Source organism: Carex rostrata, chromosome 23 (genome assembly GCF_964058835.1).
Source record: "Carex rostrata chromosome 23, lpCarRost1.2, whole genome shotgun sequence".
Classification (NCBI taxonomy): Eukaryota; Viridiplantae; Streptophyta; class Magnoliopsida; order Poales; family Cyperaceae; genus Carex; species Carex rostrata.
The window spans coordinates 7,049,001-7,061,352 of record NC_135940.1 but is presented as its reverse complement, the minus strand read 5'-3'; the positions used below and the strand labels follow the sequence as shown (position 1 = coordinate 7,061,352).

The window sequence follows — 12,352 nt, the reverse complement described above, 5'->3', positions numbered from 1 at the left end:
CGAGCCTTATGCATTGCGTGCCGGGTATAAAATACTTTCTCTTCTTTTTGTAAATAAATTGTTTTCTCTTATTGAATTAAAAATAACCGCAACTTGTATAAAAATAGATCGACAAAGCTGGTCTGTACGGACCGATTGGTCTCCTTCAGCATTGATCGTGGACGAGATTTCCATTTGGTCGTCCGCAACCACTAGAGGCTGGTTGGGCTCCAAACTGGGGTAGACCGGACGGGGAGACCTGTCATGCGTATGCTCAGAGATTCTGCGCTAGAAAGAACTTTGTTGCGACCCCTCACGGCAAGCCTTCAGGAGTTTTCTTTTTCAGAACTCAATTCGAGCAGATGACTCCGGATCTACATGTCGAGTGGAGGCTGTATGATTTTCGCGTCACAGTTTATGGACAAGATGAAGAACCTTACTCTTTCCTTACAAAACTTCCTTCGATTTGCAGTCGCGAGCGACAATACTGGTTTGCTCAGGTGCGAGTGGATTTATTTTTTTATTTTCTAGTTTACATTTCGTAAACATATTGTAGTTTACAATTGGAACTTATACTATGAAAATATTTGTAGGTGCCGCTTATCTACTACCAGGTTGTTGAGCATTATTACCCTGGACGGGTAATGAGACAGTTTGGTATGGCCCAGTTTCTTCCAGTCCCGGATCCTATCACAAAGGACGCCTGGTATGAACTTCACCAACCGTTATGCACTACCGTGATGAAGGATTGGCGGACGGAGCACGCCTTGCATGTACAGCAACTGGAGGCTATGAGTCTGGATGACATGGTTCCTGATATGTATCAGATTTATGCTTTCGAGGAGTGGGACCAGCAGTATCGGCAGTGGTATCAAGAAAATTGTGCATTCACAGTGTACATGTTCGGTCAGATGTCAGAGATCAATAAGAAGCCGCTTCATGTACCACGCGACACGATTTGGCCTCAGTATGGTTTCATCCCTAGCGGTGGTCCGGCTGGACAAATTGTAAGTTTTGTATATTTTTTTCAAATACAGGTATGGTAATCATCTTTTCAAATATTGATCAAATGGTTTATTCGCAGTTACTCATGAATATCAAGCAAGTTCTGAGAGCTGCAAGATATGGGATCACAAGAGGCTGGAAGAAGATAGGGAAGATTTTGTTGTGCACATCTGCACCTCCGGTGGTCGTTGCCGGGTACAAGGACCAGCTAGACAAGATCCTTAGGCTAGCAGATCTTCCAAGATACGAGGATTTGGTGGATATGAATGATGAAGATTCTGCGGAGCAGATGAGCACCCCAGAGCTGGATCTTTCAGAGATCTTATCTGCACCGACGCCTGAGGCAGCATTTCAGCATTTTGGAGATCGAGTGGTACGTGCATTTTTTCTAATAACCTACTTATTGAGAAACAAAATTATTCATTTTTTGTGCACATCTATTTTCAGGAAGATGAGCCCCGGTTCGAGCCGACTCAGCCATCGCAGGATTTTGAGTTTGACGTGGGTTCGACGTATGATACCATATACACTCAGGGTTACTCTTATCCTCAGTTTTACCCACAGGATAATCCACCACCAGAGGACAGTGCAGCAGTGTACCAGACGGAGACAGCTTCATCCTTAGCAGAGACTGCTGTAGCTTCTATTTTCGGTCCTTCGTTAGTTCCTAGCTCATCTGAGGAGGTTTTGTTTGGACAGATACCAGAGGAGACCCCACCACAGCCATCGCGGCAGTATACGCCTGCTTTCAATTTCTTAGGGTCGGAGATTGAGGAGGAAGAAGAGGAGTTGGGGCGTGGTAAGAGACATAAGACTAGGAAGGAGCCGTATACACCACCGACCAAGTAGTTGACTGTTATTTATGTAGCTTCTATTCAGACTTTGATGTAGTTATTTGGACTGTTTGGACTGTTCTGGACTGTTATTTAGTTATTATCTAGTTATCATGTTATTCTGACTGTTATTTGGTTTATTTATGCTTGTGTTTTATGAGTTCTACTACAATATTTATTACAATTCAAGTTCGAGCAAAACATGAGTTCTACTACAATAAAAATACACATAAGTTCATCTAAAGAGAAAAAACACAAGTTCTACTACAATTAACATGCAAATTCCTGCCTAAAAACACCACATCCCTATTGCGTATTTCCTCTCGCATCCCTTCTTCTTCTCGCATTCCTCTCGAGAGTTTCTCTACTGGTTCGGTGACCATTTCGTCGTCCTTCCAATACATCCATCCATATTTGGATCCGGTTGTGTCGTCTCCTACCCAACTTTACCAACCGATGCTCTGGAACTAAGAGATCTCCTTCGTGCACCGGCCAATCACATTGATTGTCATAGACATGGAATTCACCACTCCATGTGTCTATGAGTGTTTGAATGTTGTAATAATAATTGACGAAGTCATTTGGATTCAAGTTCCTATAATGTTAACACATTAGTAAGTAATACCGTCCCTAATATGAAGTTTCAAATTAAATAAAACATAATTTTACCTTAAACGACACACCGCCATCACATGAACACATGGTATTCCGCCCATCTGAGGCTTCTGGCATAGACATTCCACCTCATGGTCGTTCTTCAGAAGTACCTTGTACCTGCAGTCGCTTGACGTGTGCACCCATCTGCCATTCTCCATGTCAAAATTAATCTTTTCGCCATGTGAGGTCACCATAAACTCATTATGGCCGAATGCAAGCGTTGACATTTTTTTAGTCTTCTCAATGTGCTTATCCAGCTTCTTATGTACGCGAGTGGAAAAAAGCTGACCTGCTGCTTGCAATTGCATAGCCGACTCTCTTCTTTGCTCAAACCAGCTGACACACTTGTAGAATGTCTCCTCAATGATTGCGGCAACTGGTAACCTATGAGAATTAAAAATTACAATTAAATGAAGAAAACGATAATAAAAAATAGGAGGATTACAAAATACAAACCTGCAAGAAGTTTTGAAGACATGGTTGAGCGATTCGGAACCGTTGCTAGTCATTATTTCCCAACGAGATCCATCATCCATAGATTGATACACCTTCCATGGCTTAGGCTGTTCTTCCTCGTCATTTTCATTATATTTGCCGCATGTATCCAAATAAGACAACCAAGCAGGATTTCGCCTCCCGATTGCATCAAGTCCTTCTTGCAATCTTCTTCTCTTCTTCTTTTTAACCATAACCTTGAAAAAAGTGGAAGCTACCTTATCCTTAGTGTGCTTTCCAAAATTCTCAAACACATGTTGAGAGCAGTAGCGGTGAGCACACTCCCCTTTCTCCTCACACCAACCCAAATCATCTTGAATAAACACTTTTTTATGCCCTTGTGTCGGTCAGATACCACACACATGTATCTATTTCGCCCAATTACAAACTCCCGCACCCACTTCGTAAACCATCCCCAATTCTCAAAATCCTCGTTCTCTACTAGTCCAAATGCTAAAGAGATTAACTGGTTCTCTGCATCATATCCGGTTACAATTAACAGCTTACCCTTGTATCTGCCAGACAAGAAACAAGCATCGATACTGATGACGGGTCTGAGGTGACCGACTGCGGCAATACATGGTCCCCATGCCCATGCTGCTCTCATGAAAAAACGATACCCTGGCTTAGTGGTTGGCTTTGAAACAATTTTATATTGGGTTCCCGGATTTGACCTTTTTATTGCCTCCAACAAAGGGACAATCAGCCCGTAAGACCCCTCCCAACTACCGAAGGCCCGAGCAATTGCTAACTCTCTACCACGCCATAATTTGTTGTACTTTGGAACGATGCCCTCGTACCTTTCAGCACATAAGTCAGCGACTGCCCGGATAGTAATATCAGCATTTCTTTCCAATGACAATTTTATACAGTTGGCGACCATAGCGGACATCAACTGTGCATGATCTAACCTGGATGCCGATGCGTGACATGTGTGCTTAGCCGCATTCTTCGTGATGGCCCAAGTATTACCAAAGCCTGTAGCCCTCGCAACCAACGCCCACCTACACCGGGCGCTAACACACTTGTACCTCAACCTGGTGGTATCGCTGTGTGTATTTTTTTTATCTCCCTATTTTGTTGAATGTGCCAGTGGTTAATTGTATATTTCATCTTATCCTTGCTGTCATATGTCATCCCCTCGGACAATTGATGTTTTTCTCCCTTTTAATTTACAAAAGAAACAACAAAAATTAAACAACATCAATTTAATAATTAAATTAAAATTAAATATAAATTAACTAACATACCTCACAAGTCACAAAAAAAGAGCTATCGGCCTCTTCAAACCCTGATGTGTCATGAAATTGCTCAAACGGATGTCTTTCCCCACGATCCACTATAGGCCACTTCCGTCTACCAAGCACAGGAATACCAGTATCCTCATCACTGTGATCTGATACTCCACCGTTCCCATTATCATCCCAATTAGCCTCTGCCTCCCTTTCTTCAGGATCCTTGTCCGTATTATCACCATAATAAAGTCGTTCTGGAGTTTCAGATCGGTCCCTCTCAGGTTGGACTCGGCTAGAGGACGAGGATGGAATCGGGGATCAACCCCTGTCAGATTGGACCCTACTAGGGCCAGCTACAGAAGGCGCTCGACTAGGACCCGCTACAGATGGGGCCTGACTAGGACCCGCTACAGATTGCTCGAGCCCCAAACCCTGAGTCAACTGCAACAATTGTCTGTTGTTCTGTCTGGAGTTCTGTCTAGGGTTATGTCTGGGGTTGGCTACCACATATAACTCTAAGAACTTGAAAGGGGTGGTCATATTCATTATCATATTGACATATAACCCCCAGCTGCTATCGTCTTGTACCGGAAGCTGTTGAAACCATGTTTGGTTGCCTTGGCCAATATTGATTCTTGCGGAAATTACCAGTTCATAATTACAGTGGTCAATACCGAGTTGTTGGTACACTTCCCTATTTATACCCCTAAAATCCAAACCTAAGTCGATATTGAACATTCTCGGTATTTGGTGGCTATAATAAGCGTCATTTGGTCCTTGTAATACTTCACCACCAAAATAACAAGCAATTCCAATCATAATCGGTTGAATGAACCTAATATTACAAAATAATGCACTAAATTAAATAATACTAAAAAAAATAATTTTTTTAAAAAAAGGATGGAAAAAAACGTACCTTTGCTGCTGCCTTTGGTGAAGAATGAATGGAGAATGGAAACAGAATCGATCTTATGTATGCTAAAGTTATGAGTCCGCAGAACCATTTTGTGAACGGATCCGTCCGCAAAATGGTTGTGCGAACGGGTCATGGAACGGGTCAGGCGGGAGCGGGTCAGGCGGACGTGTCATGTCGGAAACGGGTTCGCGGGTCGGTCCGCAAAATGGTTTTGTGAACGGATCGGTCCGCAAAATGGTTTTGTGAACGGGTCGGTCCGAACGGGTCAGTCGGAAACGGGTGGGTTCGCAGAATGGTTTTGTGAACGGGTCCAAAAACGGGTCGGTCGGGAACGGGTCGGTGCGCAAATTCATTTTGTGAACGTGGCGGAATCTTAAATTTATGAAATCCGGTGGTATTTATTTAATTCCGATTTATTGGGATGGTACTAAAAAAAAAAAAAAACGGCTTTTGGGGCATTCTGGAGACATGCAAATCAGCAAACAGTACAATAAATACTAAATGGCATCAATAATAGAGAATCAAAGTTACATAATTTTGTGAAATTTAATACATGTTGTTCGATGGGAGTTGATTTAATTCCTCGCCTCAACTAAAAATAGCGTCGATAATATACTAATATAGGCCCTGATTTGGTACCTAAAGATTTGGGATTCATGATATTTATTAAATACCAATGAATTATTAACAGCACTTAATAACATCACATCAAAAAAAATATATATATATTAATAACTGCACAGTATTGAAAATTAATCAAACTGTCAGGCCAGGAGCGGAGTTTTACGATGCCCTCCGATGGACATTGGATCAAATCGGGTCCGCTATCCGATTAAACCGTTAGATCTGCAATGAGATTTGTATGTCGAATCAAAATTATAATTTGCTGAACCGGGCGCATTAATTTTGGTGCAAATCTAACGGTTCAAACCGCACATCTACCAAATTTTCCGATGCCCATCGGATACCTTCGCTCCGGGTCTGACCCACGCCAAGTCAAACGCGACAGTGCCAAGCGACCCCGCCCCAAATCTCGATCCGTCTCTCCCCTTACGTTCCTTTAGAGCTCAGCTTGCTCCAGAGAGAGAGAAAGAGCTCAGAGATGGGGTTACTGGGGACGATAATGGAACACCCAGAGGAGGTGTACCCGATGCTAAAGCTGAAGATGGCGGCGGCGCGACTCTCGAAGCAGATCCCGGCGGAGGAGCACTGGGCATTCTCCTATACCATGCTCCAAAAGGTCTCTCGCAGCTTCGCTCTTGTCATTCAACAGCTCGGCCCCGAGCTCCGTAACGCCGTATGGATTTTCTCTCTTTCCCCGTTTCTGGCCCTACTTGAATTAGTGTCTGTTTTGTGTTTTTGTGTTGTTGTCCCTTCTGAGATTTTTTCACTAGAATTGCTCCATGTGATAGAGAATGGGGCAGATTTTTTTTTTTTTTTAGGGAAGCTTGTTTTATCGTAGGAATGGCTGGATGGTTCAATTGTAAATGTGCGGGAAGTGATGGAATTCATTGAAAATGTTTCAAAGTTGTTGCAACAAACATAAAAATGTACTTTTATTTTTGCTATTTTTGATGACATTGATTTCTCAATTAGCAGATAATTGTTTGGAAGGTTTCTTACCCAAAGTTTTGCTTTCTCGCAAGCAAAACAGTTGTCTTTACAGTAGAAATTTGTGCTCAGGCATGCTCCTGAATTTTCCCTGCTTGATCTTTGCTGCTTTGAGTTTGTATTGGTTTTTAATTCTGTTCCCTTTACCTTTGCTTTGTGGTTTAGTAATTATTGAGCACAGAGAAGGTCAGATAGGATTATTTTTTTTTTTCCTCCCTGCTGGAACTGTGCTGTTTGGTTCGTCTTCCTTTTGTCAATTGGATGAAATTTAATAGGTGACTTGGATGAAATTTTTGCCAAAAATATTGCTTGTTTATATACTTACCATCTAAAGCTTTGGTTATTTTTCCTTTCTGTTCCTGTTGGTGTCACCATCACAGACACATAATAATGCAGATGCAGTACAGCACATCAAGTTGAAATATCCTATTTACTACTGTACAATACAGCACACTACATCTCTGATCATATTAGTTTATTATATCTGGCATTGAGGTTAGATGGGACACTAATTTAGTTTTTCTGTTGTCCCTAGTGGCATTTAGTTTTACCAAATTGAACTGCAACTGTCATTCACTACTTTTCCTTTTAAGTAATTAATCATATGCATATTGTACACTACCACTTGCTATTCAAGTATAGCCAAAACCCTTGTACTCTTGATTGCTTATGCCATGATATCACATCTATTTCCCTTTTACACGCCTTTTGGATGCTGTCAGGAATGGAAATGACATCAATGTATTGCTGACCATTGGTTTGGCAAATAAATCATTTGAACTGTATTTCTTTGTTTATGTAGGTCTGTGTTTTCTACCTCGTACTTAGAGCCCTTGATACTGTGGGTAAGTTATGTATTCTAGATTCACTTTTGTGAAATTTCAAAGATCTTTTGCGAAAGACTGACCATGGAAAAGGAAAATTTAATTAATTTGCAGAGGATGACACTAGTGTTGCTACTGAGGTCAAAGTACCAATTCTGGAGTCATTTTATCGCCACCTGTATGATCTGAACTGGAGCTTCTCATGTAAGTCCTCTTGCAAATTCAGATCTCTTAAGTTAAATCTGATAACATTTCAGGCCTCATTGGTACAGTAGGGTAAGTACCAAGCTAAATAGCAGATGGGTCAATATTGTAAAAGTATGACCAGTTGGCTATGATACTGCAATGATACTGTGCCTGGTTGGTACTTCACTGGAAGCCAACACTTGTAACTTCTAAATTTTGTTTTTAATTATTTGTACTTTAAAATTAATGGCACCATAATAAATAATAGTATTTGCTACTCTTGGGTAGGTTAGTTTTTTTTTTTTTTTTTTTGGCTGAGACAATGTTCATCATTGTTCCATTGGTAGGTGGCACAAAGGACTACAAAATTCTCATGGACAAGTTTCAACTCGTTCAAACTTCCTTTTTGGAGCTCAATAAAGAGTGAGCACTCCTTGTGACCATGAATTTATGTTCTTTTCCTACCTAAACATGCATGCATTTCTTTGGAAAAAAAAGGGGGAAAAAAAGCAAATATCAATTGACACACTTGAGTTTGTATTTACAGTTACCAAGAGGCCATCGAGGAGATAACAAGGCGTATGGGAGCAGGAATGGCCAAATTCATACAGAAGGAGGTAAAAGAAAATACTTCAGATCATTACATTTATATTTTATACATATTCTGTGGAAGTGAGCTTATGTGTATTTGCCTCTCTGTAGGTTGAGACCCTAGATGATTATGATGAGTATTGTCACTACGTCGCAGGCCTTGTAGGTTTGGGTCTGTCGAAGCTTTTCTATGTGGCTGGCCTTGAAGATCTCGCTTCTGATTCTCTTTCAAACTCTATGGGTCTCTTTCTTCAGGTAATGTTTGTGCCTTTAACTGGTCAGGTTTTGTACCGTTGTGTAATGAGATTGGTTGTTGTTTATTTGCATAGTTCATTATTTGTAGTCTTACTGTGTTTGTGCTGGAGTAAATTGTAAAATATAAGAACTAAAGGGGGTCTTTCTACTAGTATGGTATTAATTTGGTGTTGTACCCTTCCATTTTGATCTTTTTTATTTGTGGTGATGTGATAATAAAACCTCAAATTTGCAGAAAGCTAATATTATTCGAGATTATCTCGAAGATATAAACGAGATACCGAAGTCACGCATGTTCTGGCCTCGGGAAATTTGGAGTAAATATGCTAACAAGCTTGAGGTCTTCAATTCTTTTCACCTTTAAGTTTGTTCTTTTTTTCCTCTCCCCACCCCCCTTTAGTTTGAGTTTATTCTCCATGATCTATACAAAATTTTCCATGCAATTTCAGGATTTCAAGTATGAGGAGAATTTTGAGAAATCAGTGCAGTGCTTGAATGATATGGTTACAAATGCTCTAATCCATGTCGAAGATTGCCTTCAGTATATGGCCCTTTTAAAGGATCAAGCTACTTTCCGTTTTTGCACCATTCCCCAGGTAACTTATTATATACTTCCCAACAGAAATAATAGATTATAAGAAAAGAAATAATAATATTAAGAAGATACGATACTTCAATGACAAAGAAGTGGTAAAAAAATTATGAAAGCAGATAACAACGAGATACTGACACATCAGTACTCATACTGTACTGTGCTACCATCAAATTTTTTTTTTTTTTTTTGGATTTTTGATTTAAAATTTTAATGAAAAATAGAGGTTGTGGTAACTCACGGCAGCAGGACCATCATTTTTTTTCTTTGTTACTGAGGTATGATGTATTAGTATCTAAACCATCCTTGTTGGCATTACTTCACTTTTAAATTCTGCCCCGTAGTTTTTTAAATGACTTTTTTTTTATAGTTTCTTTCTTATGTTTTCTCAGCAAAAATGAAAAAAATATTTAACCCAAATAAATTGTTCTTTCAGGTCATGGCAATTGGCACACTAGCATTGTGTTATAACAATGTAAATGTCTTCAAAGGAGTTGTCAAAATGAGGCGTGGTATGTAAACTATATATTTTGTATGTTATTTGTATAAACTTCATTTTCCTACCAACTTTTTCAGCAGTGCATTTTCTGTGATTAATAAATTTTAATGAAGCTGTCAACCTCTTCTACATTGTGTATGTTCAATTTATTTTTCCCTCTGACAAGTAATTCATTTTTTTCTCAGGGCTGACGGCAAGAGTTATTGCCGAGACAAATACAATGAAGGATGTATATGATGCTTTCTATGAACTTTCTGCATCACTCGAATCTAAGGTATGATTATGTTACAGATCAATACTTTTATGATCTATTGATCTGTATGTATTTAATTGTTTATGTGAGCATGAGGTCAATGAAAAACTAAAAAAAGTTTTCATGGTTTATTTGTAGATCGAAGACAGAGACCCCAATTCCTCACTTACTCGCAAGCGTGTTGGGGAAATAAAGAAGGCATGCACTGCCTCTGACTCAATCACTAGAAGGTTTTTCAATTTCTTCCTCTATCCTTATTTATTTTAAGTAGCTCAATTGTATCTTTTGTTATAGGGGTGTGGGCATGCCCCGCAACAGAGCATTATCATGCATATAATATAACATTAAGAATGCCGAATATACCTTTCCTTTATAACATTCTTTTCCCTGTATATCCCTGTATATCAATGCATGTCTGAGGAAGAAAACGGAATTAACTTGGGTTCTTTTAAAGATATAAAAGATGGAGTAGAACTAGGGTGTGATGTGCTCACCAAACTCTTTGGTGATCCTAACTTCATTATCTATTGTTGAATTTCAATGGTTTGGATTTGTCTCGCTTGAAGTCAATCCGATAGATTATGGAGTTATGCTCACCAAAGGGTTTGGTGAGCATATCACACCCTAGTTCTACTCTAAAAGAGGATATGTGTTATTTTCCCCTTATTAAGAGGGACATGTGAGATGTTTTTTCTTGTAATAAAGGGGCATAAGAGAATATGTATGGTACTTTATGTTGGGGGTGTTCTTGTTAATTTATTTTTAGGGTAGTACACATCTTTCAATAAACAATATGATCTGGTTAATTGTTTAGACAATTTCTTTTTCTTTTTTTTTTGCAAACGATCGACACTATAACAAGATTTATTTTGTAGGGGCAAATACTTGAATGAGAGCCGGTCAATTTACAACTCTGTTTTGGTGAGTGCATAAGCACAATGAATATATTATTAGCAGTTGATCATATTCAAGTCAAGTTTATATTAAAATACTAACATTTTGCAAACTCTTATTAGATGATAGTGATATTCCTTTTGGTGCCAATATTGTTTGCTGTTCTATTTCTCAACAAGCAATAGCTGCCATTCGGTAAGTCATAACCTCTCAAATTCTTAAATATTCACTTGCACAAACAAATATGTAGTGCCTTTTTATTAGCATGATCATTTTTAAAATAGAAAGATTATACGGATGAAATGCTTCAAATATGTCCTTGGGACCTTTTTTTCTTAAGAGTGTGTTTTGGAGGCTTTCGGGGGTGGGATAACTTTTCATTTTTTTAAAATTTGTTTTGCTATTTAAATACTAAAGAGGAACTTATATATTCAATTTTTAACAACTGCAGAATTCAGTTTTTGATGGGTTTTCCTGGAGTGCTGCCATCAAGTGTCTAAATTCTTCATGTTACCTATCTAAACTCTTTTTGCACATTTCATGGTTTGTAATGTTAACTGCATTGATCACTTGGCTATTTTGATGGATTCTTTCTTCTAGCTAACATGTTGCCTAACATCGACTCTGCATCACTTTAGTATATGATCAAGAATTGCTATAGGCATGCAACTAGAAATGCGGGCATAGCTGTCTATATCGGAAACAATGCATGAATTTACCTGTGTACAAGCAGTTAAAGACTAGAACCAGGCATTTCTTAATATGTTTGTGGTACATATTGTGTCGAAATATCACGAAAAATATATAGAATTGATGGGAATAGCATATGCTTTGTAGTGGGTTTGTCATTGTGTTTAAATAGTAATCAGTTGATGGAACATCAGAAGGTAAATTATGCTTAATTTGTACATGCCAATGCATTTATCATTTTGCATACGTGATGAATAGTTTGGTACGAATAACAAGGGGCTGAATCAAAGGTTAGATAAATATTGACTTCTATTAGTTCGTGCCACGTCCTAAAATCACCAAAATAGTTGAAGTGTTATAAATGTCATCTGTACAAATTTAAATAAACCAATTGGGCAAATATCATACAAATGGAGTGATCGTTTGTATAGTCTGTATATGCAATCAATTACAATAAGAATAATGTTTATTTAATCAGTTTGCCCCCACAACTCATGTTCAAATGTCACCGAGATATTTAAAAGTATTACAAGTGTAGCCTATATCAAGTTATACTAAAAAAGACAATTTGAAAACCATGAAAACTGATTTTGTGTGTAGTTATAATTGTGATGGAATGTACCTTTGATTAATTGTTGTCCGAATCACATTTAGAACTAATCAAACGCTAGACAAAGGAGTAAAGTGTGGAAATTATCATTTAACAGTGGATAGCATTTGTTCATCTATATTAATACATATTAGACCAAATCTTAGGAATATTGTAGCTATGATGCACGAATAGTTAAAAGCAAACTGCAAAGTCTGCAATGCGTGGTGTTAATAGATTATTACAGA

At 38.7% G+C, this 12,352-nt stretch overlaps 1 protein-coding gene across 1 annotated transcript; it reads left to right on the top strand.

Annotated features, from left to right (window-relative positions):
* The first annotated feature begins 6,146 nt into the window (after positions 1-6,146).
* Positions 6,147-11,445, top strand: LOC144574782 (squalene synthase 2-like). Its single transcript, XM_078324848.1, has 14 exons — positions 6,147-6,417; positions 7,534-7,576; positions 7,670-7,759; positions 8,089-8,164; positions 8,289-8,358; positions 8,444-8,587; positions 8,823-8,927; positions 9,037-9,183; positions 9,616-9,691; positions 9,864-9,952; positions 10,070-10,161; positions 10,807-10,852; positions 10,948-11,020; positions 11,277-11,445. The coding sequence occupies exons 1-13, from the start codon at positions 6,223-6,225 to the stop codon at positions 11,008-11,010; spliced, it is 1,236 nt and encodes a 411-aa protein (XP_078180974.1). The 5' UTR covers positions 6,147-6,222; the 3' UTR covers positions 11,011-11,020; positions 11,277-11,445.
* Positions 11,446-12,352: the final 907 nt, after the last annotated feature.

Bases quoted from the DNA above. Each gene is read 5' to 3' on its own strand.
- LOC144574782 (XM_078324848.1), top strand. From the start codon at position 6,223: ATGGGGTTACTGGGGACGATAATGGAACACCCAGAGGAGGTGTACCCG. The intron at 8,928-9,036 runs GTCTTCAATTCT...ATGCAATTTCAG, and splicing joins AATATGCTAACAAGCTTGAG to GATTTCAAGTATGAGGAGAA. The intron at 9,692-9,863 runs GTATGTAAACTA...TTTTTTTCTCAG, and splicing joins AGTTGTCAAAATGAGGCGTG to GGCTGACGGCAAGAGTTATT.